This window comes from Chelonia mydas, chromosome 3, assembly GCF_015237465.2.
Source record: "Chelonia mydas isolate rCheMyd1 chromosome 3, rCheMyd1.pri.v2, whole genome shotgun sequence".
NCBI classification, from domain to species: domain Eukaryota; kingdom Metazoa; phylum Chordata; order Testudines; family Cheloniidae; genus Chelonia; species Chelonia mydas.
The window spans coordinates 87140072-87167961 of NC_057851.1; the positions used below are offsets into that span (position 1 = coordinate 87140072).

Genomic DNA, 27890 nt, shown 5'->3' on the forward strand with positions numbered 1-27890 from the left:
CAAGCATTACACATATGCATGGGGTCTTAAGTGTCTACACAAAACAGAAAGGCCCCAGAGCTCAGTTTTTAAGATCTCATCTGAAAGACCCACACAAGGAGAAATGGATGAAGTTTGATTTATCTTCCTCAGAAAGCTGAAGGACCGAGATAACTCTGCCAAGGGTCTGAACCCATGTTTACAAAGTGTAAGTATGCTCTTACTTTACAAAACAGTGGCTTGGTCACTTGTTGGGTAATAAGTATATCATATTTTCAGGCTTCTTGAGTAGACAAAGTCATTTATAACTATACCTTGAATATGTTTTTTGTTCCACCATTGAGGCCGTTAATAGACCAGGCAAGTGATCCATTTGGAAATTCATTTTTTCTCAAAGGAGCTGCAGGAATTGGGGGTAAAAAGTTGACAGTAATTTGATAGCGGACAGAGTCTATGGGTCCATTTGGCTGTGAAGGCTCACTCCAAGATATATTGATGGTGTTATCAGACATAACCAGTATCTCAATGAGGTTAACTGCCTCTGGTACTGAAACAAAGGGGAAAAACAAAAATCTTGTAGATTTGGGGGGGCAAGGGTTATTTTCAGAGAAATCAAGAAGAAAGTATCAGTATAAAGGGCTTTAAATATACACAAAAACATGTGACGTGTGATCCATTTTTAATAGTTACACTCTATCCCTACAAACCATACACATAAAATCTACATTCTTGTACATCAAAAACTGTGCACTGACTCAAAAATATTTTGAAGTGCGTGCTTAATATGTCTTTGGCTATGCCACAGTCCCAGCAGGTACACTTACAACTGTTCTTCTTTGCCAGCCTGGCAGTGGTGCTGTAGAATTCATGCTCTTTGCTAGACTCCTACCTGGGATCTCAGATATGCAATTTACTCAAGGCATGCATTAGAAAAAAAATGTCCATATTCTAAAATCAGAAATGTTGCACACTGATAATTCAACAATGTCTGAAGGTAGAAATGTGAAAGTTAGGCTTGTTAAGTTGATCTTCTTGAAATATAAGGAGTAAGTCAAGTTTGAAGAAAGAAAGTTCAATAGCTTAAATTTTATAAAGTGTGCATATTTACCCCGGGAGTCAAATGCTGTTTTAATTTTGCTTTGCTTGATCTAAAAGCTAGAAAGTTAGAATGAGGCTTCATGCAAGGATAGCAAGATCTAGAAAGCCTGTCTGTGTTTGAGAGGTTCCACATTAAAGAAGATACAGTTTCTGTACATCTCTTGTTTTGTTACTCTCTCTCTTTTTTTAAAAAAACAGAGCAAAATGTCAGATGCTTTGAAGCACTATAGATTTTTCTTAACAGTACAAGAGTGTTGCCTCTTGTGATCTTGAGTTGGCCTTTGGCACATATCCTAAGAACATATGAAATGATACTCTGTTCATGATCTGCCAAGAGAAGCACAGCCATCCATATATACGGAGAAATATTTAATAATGTATCAGTCATCCTACTCATTCGCTCATTTTGACATAGAAACAATGGGAAGACAGAGAGGATCCACAAAAGTTCTGATGCGTTGTCAAATAAGCTAGGAACACGAAGAAGCTTTGATAGTAGCTGATTTAATTCCAAGCTTTAATAAAACCGTTAATCACATGCCTAAAACTAAGAGAACAAAAGTCAGGAAACATACACATTCCAACAGCAGTGTAGAAGTTAGATGCCTGGGGGGAAAAAGACTTCATATTGCACACACATAGTGATCACTCCCTATGGACTCAGATCTTTCGTAGGTTACATACAATGAGATTTTAAACTGAGCAGATGCGCTGCACTCATATTTTCTTTAGTGAAAACCATCATATTCTTGCATCTCATTCAAATGAACAATTAGCTAATTTGTAAAAGAAACAAATAAAATATCAGCTCATAAGTTATGGAATCATAACACTTAGAAATGGAAAGGATTGTTAGGCTAACCAAGTTCCTGTCCATCTAGTATTGTTTCCTACAATATATTTTTCAGTGCTTTGTTCTGCCCAGTTTTAAGTTTATCAAACAATGAGGCTTTCACCATTTCTCTTGAGAAATGGTTTCTTAATCCAATAGATCAAACTGTTAGGAAGTTTTCCATACTGTGTTTTCTATATTGCTTATTTTGATTTCATTCCATTTCTCCCAGCTATACCTTCACACTATGGAATCCATTCCAAGCCATTTCAAATAATAGAATATGAGCATTTTAATATTAATACGGATGCACACAGAATTGTAACTAGAGCTGTGTGGTCGTTGTATGTATTTTTCTGTGAATATTCAATAACATCTTTAAATAAGTTTATTACAGCCAAGCTTATAGATTTCTCCTCCACTTCCTTTCCTATCCATGTCAGTTGGTTACTTGATGACCATTTTGAAAAACTAAATCTTCTTTTGACATTTACAGATAAGCTTTGAACTGATATATGGTATGTCCATACTGATTCAACAGGAAAATAATTTTATAAATGGAGAACTAGACAGGCAAATGTCCGTATTAGGTTTATAACAAGGTAGAGTCCCAAACACATCAGAATGAGGAGGATGTGCTTTGTAAATCATCGTCATTTACTTCTATGGTTTACTTAATTTTTATATGTATTTTTCCCTAAAGTACACTAATGTTTTGGCTGCAATATCATAGATTATTCAAGTGAAATTTGCATGAGTTGTGTTGATAAGGAAAACAGATTTTCCTACTAATAAGCAATATGTGGAGTAAGAGTGACACTCAGTGGCAAGACCAAAGCATTTATTTTTCTTAGCCCTATTTCCTTTGATTCTGCCTGCTCTTCTATATATGCAGAGATGTAAAGGTTGATTCAAGCTTCACTCATTTTGACATAGAAACAATGGGAAGACAGAGAGGATCCACAAAAGTTCTGATGCGTTGTTAAATAAGCTAGGAACACGAAGAAGCTTTGACAGCAGCTGATTTAATTCCAAGCTTTAATAACACCGTTAATCACACGCAGAAAACTAAGAGAACAAAAGTCAGGAAACCTACACATTCCAACAGCAGTGTAGAAGTTAGATTCCTGGGGGGGAGGGGGAGACTTCATATTGCGCACACATAAAATTATTTTGAAATGCTGCCTCAGTCACAAAGAATCACTACAGTTTCTTAGCTATTGCTTTATGCCTTCTCAGGAAGTCAACAAGCCAGATCACTCCCTATGGACTCAGATCTTTCACAGGTTTATATTTAGGGCTTCAGTTTTTCAGGGTTTATTAATTTCATTTTTCAAGGGTTTTTTGTTTTAGCAATTTTTTAGTTTTATGTAGATGTCCACAAATCGGGGTTTTGAGGACTTTCTCTTGTATATACCACAATGAGTAATTATATATATTACTCATTACAGCAGTACATACCAAAATAAGTAATCCATTTGTAATGTTCCACAGTGTGCTTTCACACAGTATACTGCTTAAAACAGTACTACATTAAAGCATTCAAAAGAATCTTTAGTGCTTACCAGCAGAGTCTACACAGACCAATTAATGTGCAACATGTTCATGCACTTTGGAAATTACATCCCCTTAGCTCACAGTACTGCTTTACGTAGACAAGCCCTTAGATCCAAGTAACCATTTCCGGCGTTTTTCTGGTGTCTATTGGATAAACACCGATTTTGGTTTTTTACTGTTGTTATAGCAGTGTGTTTTATCGCTGGTTATTGGTTAAAACGGAAAATCAGAAACCCTATTTATACTGTTAGGCCTCCAGGCTTTTGTGCAGGTCTGAGTACATTAAATTTTGACAGACACTTCCAAACTCTCTAACAGATGATACATAATTAAAGATAAAAGGCCTGATTCTGCTCTAGCTTACATTGGTGTAATTCAGAAATAACTCTAACTGAAGTCAATAGAGTTATATTTGCCTAAGTGAGATTAGATTTAGGCCCAAAAGTCAGAGTAGAGCCTAAAACTCACCTCCATAAAGAGTTGTGCCAATGGTCTCTTTTCCCAAAGGTGGCTGCTCAGAAGAATCTGAATAATAGTTTTTCACAGCAGCTTGTATCACATAACTTGAAAATGGCTGTAGGCCTTCAATAAGTGCTGTATTTTCCTGAAGTTCCTGTAATTAAGAGGCAGAATCACAGACAATAAATACTTTTAGAAAATAAAGCACTGGATGTCCAAACAGGCATCTGGCAATGAAATGGGAACATATGATTTAATTACATAGGAAAAAAATCAAAATATCGCAGTACTTTTTCCTAAAAGTAAATTTAATGATCCTGAAAGATGCCAGATGGACCACATTAGAATGTTAACATCTCTAACAGATCAGGCACAAGACAGGTCATGGTCCTGCAACTGACCAATGTACTTTAATCCTGATTTTGGTGGGTCACTTCTAGGAATGAACTAGGGTATGTCTGTTTTTGTGCCATTATAATCCTTGGCCTCTCTACTGAGATTGCCAACAAGGATTTCAGTTAATTAGAGCCAAGTGTAATGATATTTTTGAAACTGAGACCTGCAACTCATTTCACGTAAAGTACCAAGGAATAATCAAACTGTATCGTTTTATGCACAGAAAATGAACTTCTTCCATCCCAGAAAATGTTTTGTCGTTTTCATGGTATAATAAAGATGTGAGCTAGGGATCTTATCCAGCCTCCACTGAAGTAAATGGAAATCTTTTCACTGATTTCAGCAGGCACTGGCCCAAGAGCTAGGTGCAGTAATTACAGTTACAAAATCATATTGTTCAGCCACTGTCAGAGGGATTAGAAATAGCAACTGCAAAAAAAAAAAAAAAAGTAAGAGCAAAAGGACACTCATTTCCTATGGGACGCACACAAAGATACGAAATCAAACTGGTCTCAATGGTTATTTAAATAGATTAATAAGAGCCACAACCTACTTTTGAGGAGTAGAAACTGAAGGGTCCCTTCAAATGAGCTTTAGCAAGGAAATGTTAAGAAAGTAGAATGTCAGAGAATCATCTTGTGTGCAAAATATGCTACAGAAAGCCAGGGAAGCTGCCATTTATGGCAAGAAGAGTCGTATAGAAAGGGTAGCATGGTTTTATGGAGTGGGAAATTAACACATAGTAGTGTCTGTCTGTGGAAACAAGGTTTCATAATGGAATATCAAATACTTAGAAGTGTCATGGAATCACCTTTTCATAATCGATGCCATGCAAGTTTTTGCTCCAAAATAGTCTTACCATTACTGTACAATGTAGGCCAGACAAACAGTGGGCTGAGCTCCTGCCATCATTAGTAACTTTTCCATAGTACACCAGGTACGTTGAAGTAGGGAGGGTTATGCCAGTGCACAGAAGTTGTGTTTTGACAGGTGGTAAGCTTACTGTAAAACTGGTGTTCGTAATATTAAGGATAGTAGGTTTCTCAGCATTTGAAGCTAGAGTCAGGCATCCTTTATCTAGAAGGGATGGGAGGGAAAACATTCTGAAGTATAACAGCTGTAGGGACACTCCAGATTTTAGATGTGATCCTACTGCCTTTAGCAACAGAAAGTATAACTAGCAAATACTATCTTTTCACTGGTTTCATAAACAGATAAAGAAAAAAAGTCTGAATTTAATAGTTTGGGTTCATTTTTTGCAGCCAGTAAAAGTAAATTTTTTCAAAGTGAAGGATTTGTTTATTTCTTGTAAGTTACTCAAGGACAGATTTCTAAAGGTATTTAGGTGCATCCTTAGGCACTGTAGGAATATAGGCCCACATTAGATTTGGGTGAACTACAGTATTAAATTGAGTTGGGATATTAGCATGAGCAACAGGCCCAAAGCATTTGACCAAAGAGAATATGATCCTGAGAAAGAAGAATTGTTGTGTTGAAGTTTCAGAGTAACAGCCGTGTTAGTCTGTATTCGCAAAAAGAAAAGGAGTACTTGTGGCACCTTAGTGACTAACCAATTTATTTGAGCATAAGCTTTCGTGAGCTACAGCTCATTTCATCGGATGCATACTGTGGAAAGTGTAGAAGATCTTTTTATATACACAAAGCATGAAAAAATACCTCCCCCCACCCCACTCTCCTGCTGGTAATAGCTTATCTAAAGTGATCACTCTTCTTACAATGTCTATGATAATCAAGTTGGGCCATTTCCAGCACAAATCCAGGGTTTCTCTGCCTCCCCCTCCCCCCCGCCAAATGGTGTTGGAGAGCTGCCGAGCAGCCTCTTGTTCATATTCAGACCTATTCATGATGACAACAGCACCTCCTTTGTCAGCCTTTTTGATTATGATGTCAGAGTTGTTTCTGAGGCTGTGGATGGCATTGTGTTCCGCACGGCTGAGGTTATGGGGCAAGTGATGCTGCAGCTCTCCAACACCACTTTCTACAAGCCATTGCCCTCTGATCCCACTGAGAGTTACCAAAAGAAACTACAGCATTTGCTCAAGAAACTCCCTGAAAAAGCACAAGATCAAATCCGCACACCCCTGGAACCCCGACCTGGGATATTCTATCTACTACCCAAGATCCATAAACTTGGAAATCCTGGGCGCCCTATCATCTCAGGCATTGGCACCCTGACAGCAGGATTGTCTGGCTATGTAGACTCCCTCCTCAGGCCCTATGCTACCAGCACTCCCACCTACCTTCGAGACACCACTGACTTCCTGAGGAAACTACAATCCATCGGTGATCTTCCTGATAACACCATCCTGGCCACTATGGATGTAGAAGCCCTCTACACCAACATTCCACACAAAGATGGACTACAAGCCATCAAGAACACTATCCCTGATAATGTCACGGCTAATCTAGTGGCTGAACTTTGTGACTTTGTCCTTACCCATAACTATTTTACATTTGGGGACAATGTATACCTTCAAATCAGTGGCACTGCTATGGGTACCCGCATGGCCCCACAGTATGCCAACATTTTTATGGCTGACTGAGAACAACGCTTCCTGAGCTCTCGTCCCCTAACGCCCCTACTCTACTTGCGCTATATGGATGACATCTTCATCATCTGGACCCATGGAAAAGAAGCCCTTGAGGAATTCCACCATGATTTCAACAATTTCCATCCCACCATCAACCTCAGCCTGGTCCAGTCCACACAAGAGATCCACTTCCTGGACACTACAGTGCTAATAAACGATGGTCACATAAACACCACCCTATACCGGAAACCTACTGACCGCTATTCCTACCTACATGCCTCCAGCTTTCACCCTGACCACACCATAAGATCCATTGTCTACAGCCAAGCTCTGCGATACAACCGTATTTGCTCCAACCCCTCAGACAGAGACAAACACCTACAAGATCTCTATCAAGCATTCTTACAACTACAATACCCACCTGCGGAAGTGAAGAAACAGATTGATAGAGCCAGAAGAGTTCCCAGAAGTCACCTACTACAGGACAGGCCTAACAAAGAAAATAACAGAATGCCACTAGCCATCACCTTCAGCCCCCAACTAAAACTCCTCCAATGCATTATTAAGGATCTATAACCTATCCTGAAGGATGACCCAACACTCACAAATCTTGGGAGACAGGCCAGTCCTTGCCTACAGACAGCCCCCCAGCCTGAAGCAAATACTCACCAGCAACCACATACCACACAACAGAACCAGGAACCTATCCTTGCAACAAAGCCCGTTGCCAACTGTGCCCACATATCTATTCAGGGGACACCATCACAGGGCCTGATAACATCAGCCACACTATCAGAGGCTCGTTCACCTGCACTTCCACCAATGTGATATATGCCATCATGTGCCAGCAATGCCCCTCGGCCATGTACATTGGTCAAACTGGACAGTCTCTACGTAAAAGAATAAATGGACACAAATCAGATGTCAAGAATTATAACATTCATAAACCAGTCAGAGAACACTTCAATCTCTCTGGTCACGCGATTACAGACATGAAAGTTGCGATATTACAACAAAAAACTTCAAATCCAGACTCCAGCGAGAGACTGCTGAATTGGAATTCATTTGCAAATTGGATACAATTAACTTAGGCTTGAATAGAGACTGGGAGTGGCTAAGTCATTATGCAAGGTAACCTATTTCCCCTTGTTTTTTCCTACCCCTCCCCCCAGATGTTTTTGTTAAACCCTGGATTTGTGCTGGAAATGGCCCAACTTGATTATCATAGACATTGTAAGGAGAGTGATCACTTTAGATAAGCTATTACCAGCAGGAGAGTGGGGTGGGGGGAGGTATTTTTTCATGCTTTGTGTGTATAAAAAGATCTTCTACACTTTCCACAGTATGCATCCAATGAAGTGAGCTGTAGCTCACGAAAGCTTATGCTCAAATAAATTGGTTAGTCTGTAAGGTGCCACAAGTACTCCTTTTCTTTTTGTGTTGAAGTTGTAGAGAGCCTTCAGAATACCTGTGTTATCTTATGTCACTTTTGAGCTGAAGTAATAGAAATAAAACACAATTAACTGGGTACCAGGTGCAGTAAATAATTGGCTACATAAGAAACACCTTCATCTGGCCTTAGCTAAGGTCCAATAACTGGCAATGACTTCACTTGTTTGTTAAAGGGTATAAAAAAAGTAAACCCTTTCAAGGGTTCATTGCTAACACCTGCCTGACCAAGCTGGAGCCAGCCAACATAAGTCTAAGCACCCTGGGTCAGCCCTTTTGTAAGTATCTTGATCAAATGCTTATAAATGTTTTGTTACTGCTTGGATGCAGTAAATTGCTTATTATTTAGCTTTTTAGGCTTGTTTAGAGCAATTGTAGCCTTAGGATTTAATAAAAGAATTTATGGTTAAATTAGTGTCGCGGCAATACCCTGCATAAATAATAATTCCAACAGAAACCTAAATACCTTTGAACAACTGGCCCTTAGTTACGAGTGCACTATAGCTAGATTAGACTGAATTTGCCTGTCATAGCAGAAGAGCTGCCGTGCAAAATCTCATTTTCATTTGCAGTGATGTTTTCTCACACTATCTTTTTTCATCCCTCTGCTCACTAGCAATGTTCATGCTCGCAAATTAACTCTCACAATTCTACTTTGAGTCATCATACTGTCTTCAGGATGCCACACTTACAGGTTTCCTGTGGTTCCACTGTAAATCACCTCTTTTCATACGACATTCAGGTTCCAAATTCTTTTAAAGAGGTATTGTCCACTACTCACATCCCATGCTCATGGAATGTATGCAGCATCTATTATCATGATGCACTCTAACACGATGTAACATGCGGCCAGTTCTTAGCTTTCATTCTACCTTCTAAAATTGGCATTGTATTACAGTCTATTGCACTGCCCTATCTAAATCATTTTCCTCTGAAATCCATCTGCAGTCAGCTGGTAAATTTTAGATAAACACTTTTAGAATAATTTACAATCCAAATAAATTATTTTAAAAAGATGTGTTAAAATTTTAAAAACCTGCTACCTGGGTAGGGCTGCATGGCTGTGCTGTAGGCTAAGATTTGCACCTGTTTATGTGCTCTTTCCTGAAAGAAGAGGATTTTGCTTTCTTTATTTCCTTGATAAATTGTCGTGTAGTCCTTTGTTACAACAGTCCAGTATATAAACTGTCTGTCGACAGTCAAACTACCAATGGTCATATCTGTAGAAAAATATTACAGAGTTAAGTTTCAGAATAAAAATTAAGGGAGTGATTTTCAAAGGCAAAAGTGCAGTTAGATACCCAGTCCCACTGAACGTCAAAATGAGTGAGCATTTAACTGGCATCTGAGTCTTTGGAAAGCTCCTCCTAAAAAAAAAAAAGACTTCTGACATTTTCTGACATGTCTCATAAAGGTGAAATATTTCCCTCTTTAACAAACTGTAGATTTGATGCCTTCTCTTCTTATCCAATTATTATGGTTAAGATTAATTACAGGAAGTGTAATTCAATGATGATAAACCCCAGTAATTATAGAACACAAAATTGTAGCTTATCATTCACCTTGAACGGAAACCCTCACTTAAGGAGGAGATGACCCCTCACTTCCGAGATGAGATGTTAAAAACCAGCACCCGCTCTGTGCAGCAAGAACACTACACATCCCATAGATCCTTTTGTAATAGGACAGTTTTAGCCAAGTCTCTTTGGCTACAGTATCTAGGACCAGGCTGAAAACAGAGCCTGGATTACCATTATAGAGTTATCAGGGTATGAGTCATCCTATAAGATTTTTTGTGCATGGAACACCTTCACCACATTCAAGCCATTCCCCTGATGGGGAGAAGGGAGACACTAAGGCCTGTATTACCCTCTGGCATATCTTTTTGGTTGTGGGAAGGAGACACACAAATCCTATCAACAAATAGATATTTCCAATATTAAACCCTCTCTATGTAATGTGACAATGTGCTAGATACAGTGGCATGCATTGACAAGCAGCAGGAGTTGATGCAACACTGTGTCTATCTGACTGATGATTTAATGGGAAACAATAATTCCTGCAAATATCCCACACTGTTCCTTCCCCTGCTCTGTTTCAATGGCAAGCATATATAATACTCAGACGTAGACTTCTTTTTTCTGTCTTCACTTCAAAGTGGTTAATGTTGTGGAGAAAATCCATGATAAGTATTGCATTATTTTTGCTGAAAAGTAAATTCTTTGGAACAGTGAAAAGTATGGAACAGACTGAGAATTAAAAAAACACATCAGAGCAATCTCACCTTGAAGACTAGGAACATTGATAACCCTCCAGCAGTGGCATCCATCTAAATCTGAGGCCCAGATTTCATCCCTTCCTTTGATAAAGAAAATCTGGGACTTCTTGGAGTCAGACATATCTATAGTCATTGCTCTTCCGAGGTCTGTTTCTGTCACATTGCAACTGCAGTAGCTTCCTCTTGTCTGATGTTGTAAAGGTGTGTGTCCCAAAATGTGGTGCATGGTATTATTCACGATATCATAATAAAATATCCAGCAGCCTGAATCAAAGGCTTCCATCCAGTACAGACGACTATCAAATAAAATGTATCATTTCAATAGAAAACCTTGCTCCACGCAACCTACCTTAAATACAGTCTTATGAATTAATCCAGCCATAGAATCATTAAAGTTATTGTAGGGTAAATGCAATTCCCTCAGAGTGGTGTCAGGTTTTTTTGTTGGTTTTTGTCTATTTGTTTTTGGGTTTGTTTTATTTGTTTTTAAACAGAACATCTTTAGACAGAGGTCCTCTATGGCCAGAACTGCAATGTGCAGATTGCAGAAAATTTTAATTTAGCTACCGACTTCCATTTTGTTTCACTATAAATGGATTTTCATGTCAGTATAGCCATCACTTGAAGTCTTTAAATCAAGAATGGATGTCTTTCTAAAAGGTATACTTTAGCTCAACCAGAAGTTGTGGAGACAGAGTTTCACCCAGTAATTCCTATGGCCTGTGTTATGCAGGAGGTCACACTAGATCATCACAATGTTCCCTTCTGGCTTTAAAAACCTATTAATTTATTTAAATTGCTATATTTCAACTAAATTAAAAACAAAAGTTATCAGTCATTTCATACCATACCTTAAGAAAGGATATGTTGAGAGAAATGATATAGTCAAGTATTGGTTACGTGACTGTATGTTCAAAGTTTTAAGGGATTTTGCCTTGAGTTCTAGATCCATAATAAATATTTGAGTTCCTTTCTGTGATGTTTTCAAGGCAACAAAGAGGTGTCTTGCAATCCAGTCAATTGCAAGAGCTGTGACATTGCAGAGAAATCCATGTTTGAAAAGCTTAAGGGAAATAAGAAAACAGTTAGTACAGCAATTCAGAAAGTAGAATTTTTAATCCCCTGGGAAATGTAGACATTTAGAAATTAGTTTCTGTTTCATTTCATAACAAAAAGTCAAAATACCAAAAAATCATCAAATGAGAAATTTTGACTTCTTTGACAGAAGCAAAAATTGTCATTTCAAATCAACATTTCAACATAACATGTTGTTTTGGTTTTCTTAAATCAAAAAATAAATAAAATAAAAAAAAATGCCATTTTATGTTGAAATGAAAATTTGTTTTATTTCGAAATGTCGATACAAAATGAAAATTGTCATCAGGACATCTCTTGTTGGAAAATTAATCTTTTTTATCAGCGTTGATATTTTCCAGGAAAAACTTTGTTTCAACAAGCCATATTTTCTATAGGAAAACTTTCCACATAAAACTTTTCAACCAGCTCTAACAGCTACAGATAAAATGGATTTTTCCAGACTGGATGAGGATTTTTATCATATTACTAGAAATCAAATAACCCAGTCATCTACAACTTGAACTAAGCATCTCATACAAGCTGGCAATAATTAAAGCAGAATGGGCCATGTTTCTAATGCTGTTTTCCCCATTAAAAGTGATTTGTTTGTCAGGCTTCTCTTTTCAGTTTTTAAACTATAATTGGGCTCTAATTCATGACATACCTGGTCCCAAAATAACTGCAATAATATGCATATTTTACATGCGCCTTTCAAACAAGGAAATATACAATAGAATACCTGAAGCCTGGAATTATTCTGTATGTTCAGAAGAAAAAGGGAATCTTCCTGGCTATAATACATTGTCTCGTCATTAGCAGTGTAACAGACACCCTTTATATCTCCTTTTGCTGAAAGACTCTGGATGGTCTGATTTCTGTCTATGTCAGTAATGACCATCTTGTTGGCAGAAATAGTTATAAGATCTGGAACTGGAAAAAGATCTGGAGGGGAAAATGATACAGAACAACTGATACCAAACTCTCAAACAATAACATTCATTCATCATGACAAAGCATATTTTTATCATAGTTTCGCATCATGGCCATCCCCCCACCCTAAGAACCATGTTCTACAATAATTTCCTAGACTACTTCAGGAGATAGCCTAGAATGTGATTCAGCTAGTACAGTTCTCAGAAAAGCATCCCAATTCACAGTGCCCAGGGAAACTGTGAGAACTGCCCTAACCACTCTGGAGTTTAACACAATTGTTGCTTGCATAATTTCAACCAGAAGGAGAACTGGGACTAAATGAATAACAATATCTACACAGGAACTTTTACAGCTGAGAGCTGCAAGTACACAAAGGTGCCATTCAAGGTAACATTTGTATTAATTTCAACACAGTATAATGTGCTGACTGGTGTGTGTATTATACTGCCTTTTACTGGATGGAGTGCTCCCAGCTGCTCATTGTTTGTGATTATGTCATCCTTTAGTGGACTGTGTACAAGTGGATGTAAGCCTTGATACTAGCTACAGCTCATGGATAATCTGTTTGCTCAAAGGGTAGAGATTTGGGATTTTTGATGCGGGTCATGGGTTCTAATGCCCCACACTGCACACATGCTATTAAACTGGCAAAGTGTCTGTTGTTTGCAGCTATGGATTTTTTTACAACAGCCCAGTGAAAAGTTCAAATAATTGTCCTAGTTTGTTACAATGGGAAGTGGCCAAGGCTCAGTATGTGACATTTGCCTTCATACACAGAATGTAAATTTGTGGTTGTTTGAACAAATCATCCATGGCCACTGCCAATCTGAGCTATATTTGAACCGTCATCCTAGTAGTAAAAGGCTCGATATCTCATTACCAAACACGTGTATTATTGAGTCCACCATGCAGTAGCATTTGCATTGCAAGGGGTGGTAGCTGAATATTGATACCTGAGGAGTTAGCTTCTGCTATATTAGATAGCGGTCCTGGACCTGCCGATGTGAAGGCTTGCACCTGGAGATAAATGGAACAGGAGAAACGTTCAGGAGAAATGTCCACTAAGGCCCCAGTTCAGAAATCACTTAGCATGTGCTTAACGATAAAACATGAGTAGTTCCTCTGACCGCTCACATGTTTAAATTTAAACATGCGTCTAAGTGCTTTGCCGGATCAGGGCCTAAGCGCAGGGGGGCTTCCAAAGGTGGTCTGGGCAATGATAGTTCATCGTGTGTCTACCAACCACTTCTAGGTCCCCAAGTAAAGGAGACAGGCTTTTCTCATTTCAGAGAGAGGTCAGGAAGTATTTCTCTCCTGCTGCTTCATGTTGTAATTCTCCAGCAGGCCCAGCTGCTTCATTCTTGGACTAGGATGCAGCACAGCTCGCCTGGCGCCTGGTGTTTTGAATTTAATGCATTACCAGCTCTGTGCATTATGGGAGGGGGTCTCCGTTCTCACCTCATAATGAAAACCACAATGCCAAGCTAGATTGAAACATGAGTCATCAGAGGCCAGCTGGCACCAGGCGTCACCTGAATCCTCACGCTTCTTCTGTGGTGGGGCTGTCCTTGATCTGTGGAACTAAGTTCTGTTGGGTCTTTGACTCTCAGCCAGCCCAGGATTCAGAGCTACAATAGGATCTGTACCTAACCTGCTGCTGCTACCAGGGGCTTTGGAAAATGGGAAATTTTCCTTTAGGCCACTCCACGCCTGTGGAATAGTTATAAGAGGTAAAACACTATTGCTCTCCACATCACACTGACAGGCACAACAAAGCATTCCATCTTGTCACGGTTATAACACCAAAGAACTAGATCATCACCTTATTAATTTTCCATACCTGAAACCTCACTGTCAACCTGGGAAGCACATCCTTGAGCGAAAAGGACATCAGAGAGGGTGCAATGTTGCTTATAGTCCATTCTGTAAAAGTCTCATTGGTGCCACTTTGATTTACTATTTGATAGTAAATTCTGAACTTTGTTAACGCTCCGTTTTCTCTCCTAGGTTTATTCCACCTAAATTCCACTACGGCTCTCTCTTTGCCGCCATATGTACCATTATGTGACACATATATTCTGGGATTTGCAGGGGCTGAAGGAACTGTATTAAAAATACACACAAACATAGCAGAGAACTTGTGTTAAAATATGATGTTTGATAACCCCTGCTTTTACCCCTGAGCCTGGGCTCTACAGTTAGTTTATGGCACCTAGGCTGCTAAAAAGAGAAAAAAAAAACATTCAGACTTGTATTAATTCATTCTTCAGCCTAAAATTGTCCTTTAAAAACAATTTGATTTTAAGGTAGAAATGTGAATATTTCATTAAATAAATAGGTATGTGAAACCATGAGTGTGTGTTTTAATGGTAAGACGGTTCCACTAGCTACTTCCAAAACTCCCTAGCTATGACTGTGACGGCTATGTGTTTTTCCTTGTCACGTGTGTATTTGATTTTAGCTTGATCAACAAAAACCCACACAATTGACACTACTCGATACAATGGAACTCAGCTAATGTCAGTGGAGCTGTCGTTATTTACGTCACTTACACAGAGCAGAGCATTTGGCCCACAGTCTTTCAAACTCTGTGAAATTGGCATATTGCACCAAACAGTTTTTCCCTGTGCTTTGTTCAGACGCGTTAATTCTACAGTAATTATATTGTGGTGTCCCTTTAACTGATTCATCTTTGACCTGACCTGAGTAAAATAAGACACCTATGAAGTAAAAAATAAGTATCATTTCTAAAAATCCAAATAACCGTCTAAAGTATTATATGCAGGATTTTACTGCTCATTTCATAATAAATTTCAGTTAATCAATCTTAAAAATCACAGGAAGGGGATTGGATATCACCATGTATTGTCTGTTCAAATGTCGGCATGCATGCACATGTGACAGTGGATTGTCAAAGACATTCAAGAATGTGTATCTGCATTCTCTGTGATTCGTCTCAACTCACAGTGAGCCAACCCTGGAAGCAGCTTAACACCTCTTAAGAAAGGCCCAACCTCCTGAAATAAAGTAGGCCTTACTGCACCCATTAAATATTAGGAATGAGATTTGAAAGTCCGGTACCTTCTTCAGGGGCTCGAAGGGATATGGATGTCGTAGGTCCCTCCCCCCAGTACGTATAAGGAGTCACAATAAAATCAAACTGCATATAGGGCTCCAGCCCTTCAACTTTGTAGGATGCTACAGTCAGATTCCAAGGAGGCAGGCACCGTTCACTATCCACAAACTAAAATAAGCACAAAACATTTTTCTCCTCTCAGAAAAAAAACTTTGTAAACATTCCTGATCTTTAACTTTGATTTTCCAAAAACCCCATACCAAAATGAGAATAAATTTGTTTCGAATTGTCATAGCTCCACAGATTTTTATGGACTTGTGACCATTTACACCACCTGAGGATCTGCCCCTTTGAATCAAGTGTAACAATAGTTTATCAAATGTGCTAAAATCAAGTGCAGATGAAGTTTATAACTATGGTTCAGGTGGTCAAAGACATATTATGGTCGACATTGATTGGTTGTTAAATCAAAGTCATTCAAGCAAACTTCAGAAGAGTTAGAAGATCTGTCCATATATCTATAAAAGAAATACATAAAGGCACAATATGGCATAAAAGAACACAGACTATATGTCTAATTTTTAAAACTGTCAGTGTCTAGGAGCAATAATTCCAGATAATGGGAAGGAATCTCATGAATACCCTGGTCTGTAGAACCTTGGACTCCACACAGTAGAAGACAGTGCCCCATTCCACAGTTGTGGAAGCCTTCCAAAGGATGTGAAAATGTGAAGAATTCCCTTCAATCCTAAAGGAAGACTCCAGAATTGAATCTGGAATCACTTTGGGTGGAAATGAAAAGTTTCCTGTGGTCCAGAAAATGAGGAAAAAAATAAGAATTATGAACAACGGGTGGAATTTACAAATCTGCCTACGTGATTTATGAGCACAAGTTCCATTAACTTCCATTAGTATATTATTAATAATAAAATGATTTTGTTTGTTTAGGCCACATCAGTATCATTTGGTTCTGCTTCTACTGGTTTATATAGTTACAAGTTACCCATCTCTATTCTGATAATTGTATTAACAAGATTTTTGTATTCACATCTTTTCCCACTCAGATGTTAATAACCAAGAATGACAAGCTGAGAGTGGATACATTTTTAAGTTCTGTCGATCAGAAAATCAAATACCTGGCAGAGGTTTAAGTGACCTCTGAGCAAGTGTAAAAGCTGCAAACTCTGCTGGTTGCGAAAAGGGGATGCTAACACTCTGATTGACTTCTTGTGCCGTAATGAACCGGTAGCCATTAATCCAGAACAGCCGTCCACTGTAATACAGCAGTGCACTATGGGATACTTCTGAAGAACTCCATTCTGCAAATTCAGTGACTACAGCATCACCACAACTGTGAAAATAAATATGGCATTACCTAAGCCTCAACTTGCTTTTTAAGGAAAAAAGGATCTATGCAATAAACTTTGATAGCTTAAACTTTATCCTTCGAGTTCTCCTTCCCCCTGCAGAAATAATAAGAACAAATAAAAAGGTTCTTTTAGTTCCTGCCCCTCCCCTCCACTGAACATTCCTTAGTCTGATGCACCACTGGAGCACCAAACACAATACTTTGTTTCTTCAGCTCTTATAAGAAGACACCTTTAAAATGAAGTAAACATTTATGCTAAAATATTATAATGTATTCAAAAGGAGACCGTATGTTATAATTTATTAAAGATATCCCTGTTTTTCTGTATAACTGAAAACGATTCTCCCACTTTGATTGACAGGGGCCTCTAGATTAGTGTGCCATTGTCCAGAGGTGACCTTTCTTGTCCTTCTCTCTCCCTTTAATTTTCTGCACTGCAGCCTTTGCACTCCACTGAAATTCCCCGATGGCCTTGTAAGATATACAGACAGTGACTTCAAGTTTAAAGAGTGTTAGATCAGGTCCTATAGCAGGGGTGGGCAAACTGTGGCCTGGGGGCCACATCCGGCCCTTCAGACATTTTATTCCGGCCCTCAGGATCCCACTGGGGAGTGGGGTCCAGGGCTTGCCCTGCTCCGTGGCTCCGCATGGCTCCCAGAAGCAGCGGCATGTCCCCCCTCTGGCTCCTAAGCGTAGGGGCAGCCAGGGGGCTCCACACACTGCCCCTACCTCAAGTGCCACCCCCACACCTGGGTGTGGCACCTGCAGTTGGGGCAGCGTGCAGAGGTGCCTGAGGGGGGACATGCCACTGCTTCCAGGAGCTGCTTGAGGTAAGTGCCACCCAGAGCCTGCACCCCTGACCCTCTCCTGCACCCCAACCCTCTGCCCTAGACCTGATCTCCCTCCTGTCCTCTGAGCCTCTCGGTCCCAGCCCAGAGCACCCTCCTGCACCCCCATCCAAAGCCTGCCCCCCAGCTGGAGCCCTCACCCCCCCACACACACCCCAACCCCATGCCCTAGTGCGGAGCCCCTTCCCACACCCTGAACTCCTAATTTCTGGCCCCACCCCAGAGCCCTCACCCCCTTCCACACCCCCCATTTCGTGAGCATTCATGTCCCGCCATACAATTTCCATACCCAGGTGTGGCCCTCGGGCCCAAAAGGTTGCCCACCCCTGTCCTATAGGCTGGCCGAAGGAGTTCTCCCTTTCGCTCACTTGGTATAATTGCTGCCAACAGAGCACACAGAAATACCAGTCCAGATGCCCACTCAGTGAGCCCAGCCAAGGGATGATGTCTCCACTAGCTAGAAGAAGTCCACTCTAACATCAGGCATGTCACAAAAGATGCTGCATTCTCCTCAAACCCAACTGCAGGCTCCCCTCCCAGTTGAAGGCCATGATGACTCCAGGATGATGATGTTATCCACAAACAAATATGAAAGAGGGTAAGAGCAGTGAAAACTTAACTAAAGTTGCTGAACTAGGCCTGGCTTTTGGTGCCACAACAGAGTGGTTAGTTTCCCAACCCTTCCTTTCTCATGCTCCTAGCAGAGAAAACAAATATTAAAGATACAGTGATCCATTCAGGACAAACGAGACATGGCTTTCTGCAAAGATCTGTGTGTGCACCTGGCAGAGTAGCTCAGTACAAACCTCCTCTGTCACACACTCAGTTTCATATTCATTGTATGGGTTAGGGCAATGGTAATGGAGACTTGATGTAAATGTCCCTCATCGACCTTGTTCAGCCCTCTGGGAAAGGCTCTTATTAGCATAGACACTAATTTCTTCTTCATTTTCTTGCTGATGTAATAAAGTTCACCTAGTCCTAAAAAGTATAAATAACTCACAGGCAATCCGCAACCAGCCAATCAGCAGCCACACAAATAATTTGCTGGAAAATCTCCAATGCACTGCCACATTATTTCCATCTGAGAAATGCAACTCTATGCTCAGTCTCTAAACTTGGGAGCCCAATTCAGAAGCTCGGTCCCACCAGATGGTACACCAATCAGTACCTATCTATGTTCATTTTAGAACTTAAATGCAGAACTGAACATTTTGAAAATTGATCTCCCTTCCCTCACAGTTCCAGTGACAAAATGGACTTCCCGCTCACATTAGGAGCCCAATTCTGCTCCCACTGAAATGAACAGAAAACACGCCATTGGCTTCAATGGCAACAGGATCAGACCCCAAAGCTGATTGTCTTCAGGGTAATCTGCTCTTATTTATTAAAATCTATTAAACTTTCTTTCCAGCTGTATTAATGGTGATTTGATCTATCGTGCTACTTCTAGGTATTCTCTGATCCCAATTTATCTTCTGGGCAACAGATTAGATATATTACCAACACATCATTTTACCACCTTACAAATATCTTTCAGCTTTGACACATGCTATCCAAAAGAGATTTGAAAGGCTCAGACATGCTGTTTGGTCCATTAAGATTGATTACTCCTACTCTCTCTGCTCTGGAATGCCAAAGATGATGTATGCCTTGCAGTTGGTTCACAACTGAGTTGCAAGTACAGCCCCTCACACGCAATCTAATCAATGTATTTTGATTGTTAGGTGTTCACAGTGCACTGGCCACCAGTGAGTCTGGGATCAATCTTAAAATTCAGTTGTTTGCATACAGGGCTGGGTCTACAGTACAAGCTGGGGTTGTGATTCTCCTGCTCACGTGCCCGTACTTGCGCTAACGGCCACTGAGCTAGCGCCAGTATAAATAGCAGCGTGGCAGCAGTAGCTCTGGTAGGGGCAGCCGAAGCACAGCTGAGCTGTGCCAAGTACTTGCCCGCTGGTTTCAGGTGGCTTTGTACTGGGCACGGCTCAGCCATGCCTCCCACGGCCACTACCAGTGCTGCCCCAGCCACACTGGTATTTATACTTCCGCTAGCTCAATGAAAACTAGCACGAATATGCGTAGACAATCCGGGGGATGGCACCCCTAGCTCGTAGATTAGTTACAGCATAAAAGACTCCACATGAAATTTGTAGAAGTTCACTCTGAATCCTGTACAGTTGGACTTGCAGTAACTAAGAGAAGCTTTACATATTAAATGAATATAATTTAAAACCTTTGTAAGTAGTTTTCCTGTGCATCCACGGCACATGCAGAATGCATGATAAAGTGATATAAAGGGCTGACCAACACTCGTCTGACGTAACCTATGGAACTCACTTGTGGATTTGCCATTTGTGAATAATGCAGCCATCTTATGTTCATGGGGGTCAAAGGGACTACCATATGACTACTGGTTGCTCATGTGAGTAAGGGTTGCAGATTCCAGGGCAAGGGCAAGGAGTATTAGTTGCTGCCCTTGATATTTGAGAAATGTCAGGTTTTTAAAATGATCCAGATTCAAGATAATATGGAAAACTGTAACAACTTATTTTCTAATGTTACAAGTCCAACATGAAGAGGAGTATGACCTCAACTGAATCAAGTGTCCATATCCATGCTGTTTCTATCACCATGAAAAATATGAATAACTTCCTGGTAACACAACACAGAGTTATCCATTAGCTACAGGTGACCATCAATTCTTCCTGTTTATTATTTGTTTAGCACAAACAATGTGTTCAGCATAGTACAATACACAAAAAATAAAGAGTTCCTGCCTCGAGGCAGTTACAGTCTAAAAAGCAGAAACACAGAAGAAAGGATGCAGTGAAATTCTGATTGCTCAATGTATTTGAGAGAGAGAGAGAGACACACACACACACACACACAGGTACCTTTACCTCTCTCCACAAAGTGATACTCTGTACAGATTTAGGCACAGGCTGTCTTGCACAAGCCAGTAGAGGAAGCCGTCACTGAGATCCAAGGTTAGAGCAACTACCTACAAGATAGAAAAATCCAAACAGCAAAGTGAACACAATGAACACATCCTGGAAAAAAACCCTTCAATTCTGAAAGATATGTTGCATCATTATTGTTTATATTATACAGCACCACGAAAAGAATGGCTCTTTACCAGAAAACAAAAAAGTGACAAGTCTCTATCACAATGATTTTTTGGTCCAAATTAGACATAATATAAAAAGGGATAACAATAAACAATAAGTTAGTGTAAATCAGCATCATTCTATTGAGGTTAGCAGAGTGACACCAATTCACAGCAGCTGAGGATTTTATATAAAGTGTTTAATTATATTTATATGCATCTGCTATGTTGCGCATCCCTGTAGCACCTGAGGACCTCAGATATTACTGTAGCAGTATATCAGTTAATTAGTGAACCGTCCATACCTAAGGTTGCATAAACACCTCTGGCATTTTAATGTCCTTTGTCCAAAACAGTTTGTTGGTTTCCAATCTGAAAAGCAGTATCACTCTTTAGAGTAATATTTCACAGTCTCCGATTGTGTTTTTACAATTTGATTTTACATAGGCTATATCACTTCTGGGCAATCAAAAGAAGGGCATCTTGTACAGCGTCTGATCTCACTATTTATGGAAAATGATATGCTAATTAGTTGAAAAATGTTTAATTAAGGTTCACATTCAAAATAGCTAACTTTCAGTTAGAGCAGAGTGCCATCATTTTTATTTAGTAGTAACCTGAAAAAACATTAGAGGACTCTTCTTGGCCCTTATCCCTACTCTCACCTACACGGCAGAAAAATAAGTTGTTGGTTTTTTTAAAATTAGACCAAATGTTCCAAACAAATCATATAATTTCGTACCTGCAGTTAACAGCGTGTGCAATACTGTATGCACAAACTGACCTGGTTTGTGAGTGAAAATAAGATTTGCATCCGCAAATGAGGTAGCTGAATTCTATCATATGAAACCTCAGCTAATTGTGCCTGCAAGTTGTTGCAGGTACAAAATTGCAAGTGCAAAATTAGAGATAGGTTGACACCACTCTGAAATTTTGCCTCAACATTTCCTAACCTCTACTCTCTTGTCAAATAATAGATCTATCTCATTTTTTAAAGTTAAGAGTTAACTATGGATGTGAATGGAGCATCCATTCTTTTACTCTTCACTAATCAGATACAAAAAATGTTGGCATTAAGGAGAGAAAAACAAATGCCGTATCACGTACTCGGATCTCTGTTGGCCCGTATGCAATTCCCATCACATTCCTGTTGATATTGCATGTCAGAAAATCAAGGTTTGAATTATTGCTCTGGTAGGTTTCCTTTGTAAAAACTACTTTTGGTATGAGAGTGTGTGTAGTCAGATTAGGATTATATACATTATTCCTTTTACCTGCTCTCACTGACATGTTCTACATCAAATTTTGTCTTCCTGTCTCTCATGAGCACCTCAGTCCCACATCTATGTTCTTTAGCCATTTTGGGCTCCTCTTTTCCCCTCTTCTTCTCTTTACCACTACTACCTTCTTCCACCAATTCAGGCTTGTCCATCTCCCTCCATTAATACTTACATTAAAGCAAAGAAAAATGTGTACTATTCATATTCAGGGGTCATGCAGTAATTTAACACCTCCCCTTTCATGTGCTACAAAAATAGACAGATTTTTTCCATGGTGTGACAGACATTAATCTCTGAACATGATGTATAGTTGTTATCCTGCAATGTAACCCTATATCATAAGATGCAACATAAATTTAGCCTCTTGAAATAACCTTTGATTTACCATATGTCATGAGGCAGTACTCAACAGGGTTCTGGCACATACTGCATGCAGCATGCTTTGCTGCTCCTTTATAATTTACTGACCTCACAAGCATATTGTAAAGATTAACTAATCAATGTTTATATGGCATTTTGAACATACTGGGCCAGATCCTAAGAGCCAGTGTAAGTCAGAAGTCAATGGAGCTATGCCAAAATACACCACCTGAGGGTCTGGGTTACAAAGTGTTACCTAAGTGCTAAGTTTTGGATAAAATAGTTAGCCATCTCAGCCCTGCACAGTGAAATACCAAATCAGAGATGTACTCCAAGACTCAGGTTTAAAGCCCAAAAGGTGAATAGTTATGGATTGTTGAAGATCTTGCAATAACCTATTTAATAGTCTATTAATTTTGTTTTTAAAAAAGCTTAGTAAATTTCAGCAAAGAATTAGTTATTCATAGAACTAAATTTACCATCTGCAGTTACATAGCTAGAGGACAATAATAATTCTTATTGGCTGTTATATTGTTTGCATTGCGGTAACACCCAAAGGCCCCAATCACAGAAATGGCGACCGGAGTGACACGACAACAACTAAGCAGGCAGCTGCAGAGTTGTGGCAAGGGCCTTGAAGTTGAGGATGAGAAGCTTGAAGTGGATGTGGGAAGCTATTGCAACGATTCAAAGAAATGGATGATAAGGGCAGAACAAACGGAAAAGATTATTTTTAATGCAGAAATTATCAATCCTTATGCGTTAGAGCAGAAGCTGATCACCAGGGAAAAATCTGATACAGTTAGGCATGGGATATTGACATCTTCCATTGAAGAAGTCAGCACTGGCCAGCATCCAAGGTGGGGTGTAAGGCAGGTGACTGGGTGGACCACTGATCCCTTGCACCATGGAAATATTTTTCTGTGTGGCAAAAACTTCTTAATTCTTCAGTATTTAGGATTATAATATGATTGTTTTACTATTAGAATTTGCCATTTGATGTACTAGCTGAGACCTCTCACACAGAGTGGATGTAACAAAAAAGACCTATAAGATTAACTGACCTTTTGAATTGCTAGTCACTTTTAAAAGGACAAACCCATTCTGCTCAGTATTTACGTTTTACATTCTAGAAGCCCTGATGGTTAGTGGTTACTCTCTATGGAGAAGAAAAATACTTTTAAAACTTTAAGGATTCCAGGAACTGTGGTGAAGGTAGCAGGAAGAAGTCAGTGGATTTGGAAACATCTGGAGTTCTAAAAGGATCTTTGATAATGAGCAGTATCTGTGTAAGACGGGAGCACATCTTGTATAATCCTAAGGAAAAACCTGTATCAGGAAGGGATGCATTTTAAAGAAAACATTTAAGATGTATGCTACAGCAGGTTGCCTTTTTTTTTGGTATTCTTGAACTCTTCAACAATAATTTGGCTATGATTAATCCAAGCTCTGAGAACAGGGACTTTTTCCCAAGAGAGTGATCCAGTACATGTCATGAAAGAAGACAGCTTTCAGCCAAGTGCTGATGAATATTCATGGTGCTGGACCTAAATGACACTGCTAGTTCGCAAAGCCTTTTCATAGGGAAAAACAGTGCATTTAAAGATTTGCCCCATATCCTGGGCTGCTCCTGAAAAGTGCCCAATGCAGCTGAGAACGGGGTTGGAAAGGTAGCTTTGAGCCAAATTTGCACTCCCCTAATCTTGGGAGTAACGAGCATGGGCCAGTCCTCAGGCTGCACTGACTGCCAGTGTCCCCCAGGATCCATTCCTACAGACAGGGTTTTCCCAGGGTATAGGGTCACAATGCCTTTCCCCCAGCTACCTCAGTGCTGAGACAGCAGGTGACACAGAAATGGCTACTGTGGCTCCATATCAACTGACAATCCCTTCAAGAAAAAGGAATCCTCAAATGGCCGGATACATCTGCTGGGGAAATGGCAGAAAGCTGCCTTGATGCAATGGAAAATCGGGATCTTCATCTACTTTTTACGTAACAACTTGCTATGATAAGACTAATTTGTTTGCAAGAGTCAAAACCGACCACTAGAGTAATTCTATTTTGGAACAGATGGGAAACTTTGGAGATCACGTTGTCCATCTTCTTGCTTACAGACAGGTAAAATTCATGGGAGTGATAGCCTAGTTACTGGTTGTGACACAAAAGCCAAACAGTGGGTACAATGTGGGTAGAGATGGCAAAATGACTAGCAGGAAACAAGTAATACAATATTTTGCTCTAAATGTCATTTTAAACACTCAGGGCCAGGATTTCAATGGAGCCAAGGTGATTTACACCAGCTGAGGATCTTCAGTATCTACAGTGGTCATTATTAAAATGTCAATAGTTGCCAACAGTTGCTGCTGTACAAGGCTATTTTGTACAAGGTTATTTTCATTTTTGTTGCCCTTCATTGGAGAGAGTCCAGCGAAAGGCAACAAAAATGATTAGGGGGACTGGAACACATGACTTATGAGGAGAGGCTGAGGGAACTGGGATTGTTTAGTCTGCAGAAGAGAAGAGTGAGGGGGGATTTGATAGCTGCTTTTAACTACCTGAAAGGTGGATCCAAAGAGGATGGATCTACACTATTCTCAGTGGTAGAAGATGACAGGACAAGGAGTAATGGTCTCAAGTGGCAGTGGGGGAGGTTTAGGTTGGATATTAGGAAAAACTTTTTCACTAGGAGGGTGGTGAAACACTGGAATGCGTTACCTAGGGAGGTGGTGGAATCTCCTTCCTTAGAAGTTTTTAAGGTCAGGCTTGACAAAGCCCTGGCTGGGATGATTTAGTTGGGATTGGTCCTGCTCTGGGCAGGGGGTTGGACTAGATGGCCTCCAGAGGTCCCTTCCAACCCTGATATTCTATGATTCTATGAGATACCACAGCTCTGTCCAAATGCAAAATAGCACACATTCTATGTGATAGCAGTAGGTAAATGATCACTTTCTAATGGCAGCCACTGAAATTTAAAACTCAGTTAACACAAATATTGTTAAATACAGTTATTCAAACTTGTACGTCCATGATGATTACTCAATAAAGTAATAATTGTATGAATTAATCCTTACTGTGCAAGTACAAGTTACATCAACTAACAAATGAAAGCCATATTGTTATATTTGATGTGACAAGCATTAATACTGACTGTATCCTATGCAGCTAGACACTAAAACACTCCTTTTAAAAGATCAGTCACCTGTTTACCGGAAAACCGTGGCTGCTCTTGTAATATAAAGTAGTGCTCTCCATTCAGTCTGGTGCTTTCCACTGTGTAAGTTGTAGCCCAGTACAGATAGCCATTGATTGCATCGACCACAAGATCCTTCACCAGGAATACAACATGCACCACAACATCTGTGTGTCCTACCAGCAGTGATTTTCTGTAGATCTGGGGTGGAGGAGGGTGGAGAAAATAGCGTAACACCTCACACATTATTTATCAGCCATAGGCATCTGAATACATGTATATGACTATTTCACAGCTATTGATTTCAAGTGTTTAAAGTGTCACATAAAGAATTATGCAAAATTAGTATTTAGGATCTGCTGTTAAGGGACAAAATCAAAAACTAAAACTAACAAAAGCTAAATCCCTCTTATCGTTCCTTGTTTCACCAGCCTTCTGAGCGGATAAGAGTTCACATCCAGTTTGCACTCACTAAGCACAGCTGTAAATTAGGATGCAAGGTAGTGGAGAATCTAACCCTATGGTTCTCATTTTCAGAAGGGCCTCTAACTTTGCACTCAAGTAATTACAGGTACAATTTTGTAGCACTGCATAAATTAGCACTCCATTTTTAATGCAGACCTATTTTATACAACTGAAATGGCTAAGCAACTGATTTGTGGGTGCATAGAGTGCATTTACATTTTTGGGGCACAAAATATCAAAGTAGTACATCAGAGATGACTTCTGAAAATCCACCCCTATATTTAACAAAACACCTAAAATTTGCTACACGAGGATCTAATGCAAGGATAAATATAAATGTACATCTCTTCATGAACTGAGATTCAGTTGGCAATCTTTAGCTGAGCACTAAGACTATGAAACTATTGTCAGTAGATTTTATTTGTATATTTTGCACCTGCAGTTCAGTAACCCGGCTTTAATTAATAATTGCATTTTACCTCAAGCCCTTTCATAACTGGAAAGGGAAATACCTCAATGGAAAGAAAGGTGTAATTGCTACAAGTTGATCTACTATAAAAGTAAAGGGTCAACAGCAACTCAAGTTATAGGAGGTAGTAAACACCTTCCCAAATATTACTGAATGATCTTTGTTATTTATTACTTTCGTTTATCCTTAGTGTAACACTCTTACATACCGTATTTGCTTTGCCAGCCCAGTACAAATACTGACCCAACCAATCAAAGGCCAATATCCTTGCTTTTCTGATGTCAGATATATGAAACTTCACAATGGCACCAGCTCGTCTGCTCAATGACCACATGTGAACTTCCCCCGTTGAGTTGCTCCAGTAGAGAGTGTCATTATACCAGTCCATGTCTTGAAGCAAGAAAAAGGACACTAACAGCTATTTCTCAAAATACGTCAATAAAATTACAATTTTTCAAGAGCAATTAAAAAATCCAACCAACCAAGACCTTGTCTACATTAGCGGCTGCATGCAAGATACCTGTTGCTATATGCCACTGTAAAAGGCAGGCTGCATCCACAGTGTGGTGTGTAGCTAGATGTGGCAGTGAAAGGCTCTGGCAGGGGGACGCAGTGGGGAAAAGTCTGGTGGCAGAGAGCTACCAGAGCCTTTCCCCACTGTCTCCCCCTGCCAGAGCCTTTCTCTGCTGCCGGAGCCTTCCACTGTGGTGTGGAAAGGCTTTGGCAGCAGGTAGGCCGCAGGACATTACACTGCTGAAAATAGCCGTGTAGATGGGGAAGGCACTGCTTGGGCATGTAGAGAGCTGTGTAAGGTATATACCCTGGGGTACAGGTGTGTCTTTACTCACTCAAGCTGTGCCTCACTGCCTACACTGCTATTTATACCCATGCTAGGGGTCGTGCAGTGTCTGTCCTCTGTCTACACTTATGGCATTGTGTATACCTTAAGACTGAAACAGGTCAAACCTGCTACAAATGCAGGAACAATGTACAAAGATTGATACAGCTCAGCTCTAAAACTCAATTGATAGCGAGATCGTCATCATGATCTATCTTACGTACAGCAATCACCTTACTACACGGACCTCATTTTCATGAGTGCAGCCCCACTGAT

At 39.9% G+C, this 27890-nt stretch overlaps 1 protein-coding gene across 1 annotated transcript in view; it reads right to left on the reverse strand.

The window, feature by feature from the left end:
* Positions 1 to 27890, reverse strand: part of ROS1 (ROS proto-oncogene 1, receptor tyrosine kinase) — a 110366-nt gene that overhangs the window by 41324 nt on the left and 41152 nt on the right. Inside the window, exons 16-30 of the mRNA XM_043543138.1 lie at positions 26985 to 27166; positions 25852 to 26043; positions 20807 to 20907; positions 16823 to 17037; positions 16329 to 16492; positions 15692 to 15854; positions 14451 to 14713; positions 13564 to 13627; positions 12417 to 12619; positions 11452 to 11663; positions 10607 to 10896; positions 9366 to 9542; positions 5181 to 5398; positions 3935 to 4079; positions 294 to 526 (exon numbers count right to left, since the gene is read on the reverse strand). Coding sequence (XP_043399073.1) covers positions 294 to 526; positions 3935 to 4079; positions 5181 to 5398; positions 9366 to 9542; positions 10607 to 10896; positions 11452 to 11663; positions 12417 to 12619; positions 13564 to 13627; positions 14451 to 14713; positions 15692 to 15854; positions 16329 to 16492; positions 16823 to 17037; positions 20807 to 20907; positions 25852 to 26043; positions 26985 to 27166 — 2822 coding nt within the window. The remainder of the gene's footprint in view (positions 1 to 293; positions 527 to 3934; positions 4080 to 5180; positions 5399 to 9365; positions 9543 to 10606; positions 10897 to 11451; positions 11664 to 12416; positions 12620 to 13563; positions 13628 to 14450; positions 14714 to 15691; positions 15855 to 16328; positions 16493 to 16822; positions 17038 to 20806; positions 20908 to 25851; positions 26044 to 26984; positions 27167 to 27890) is intronic.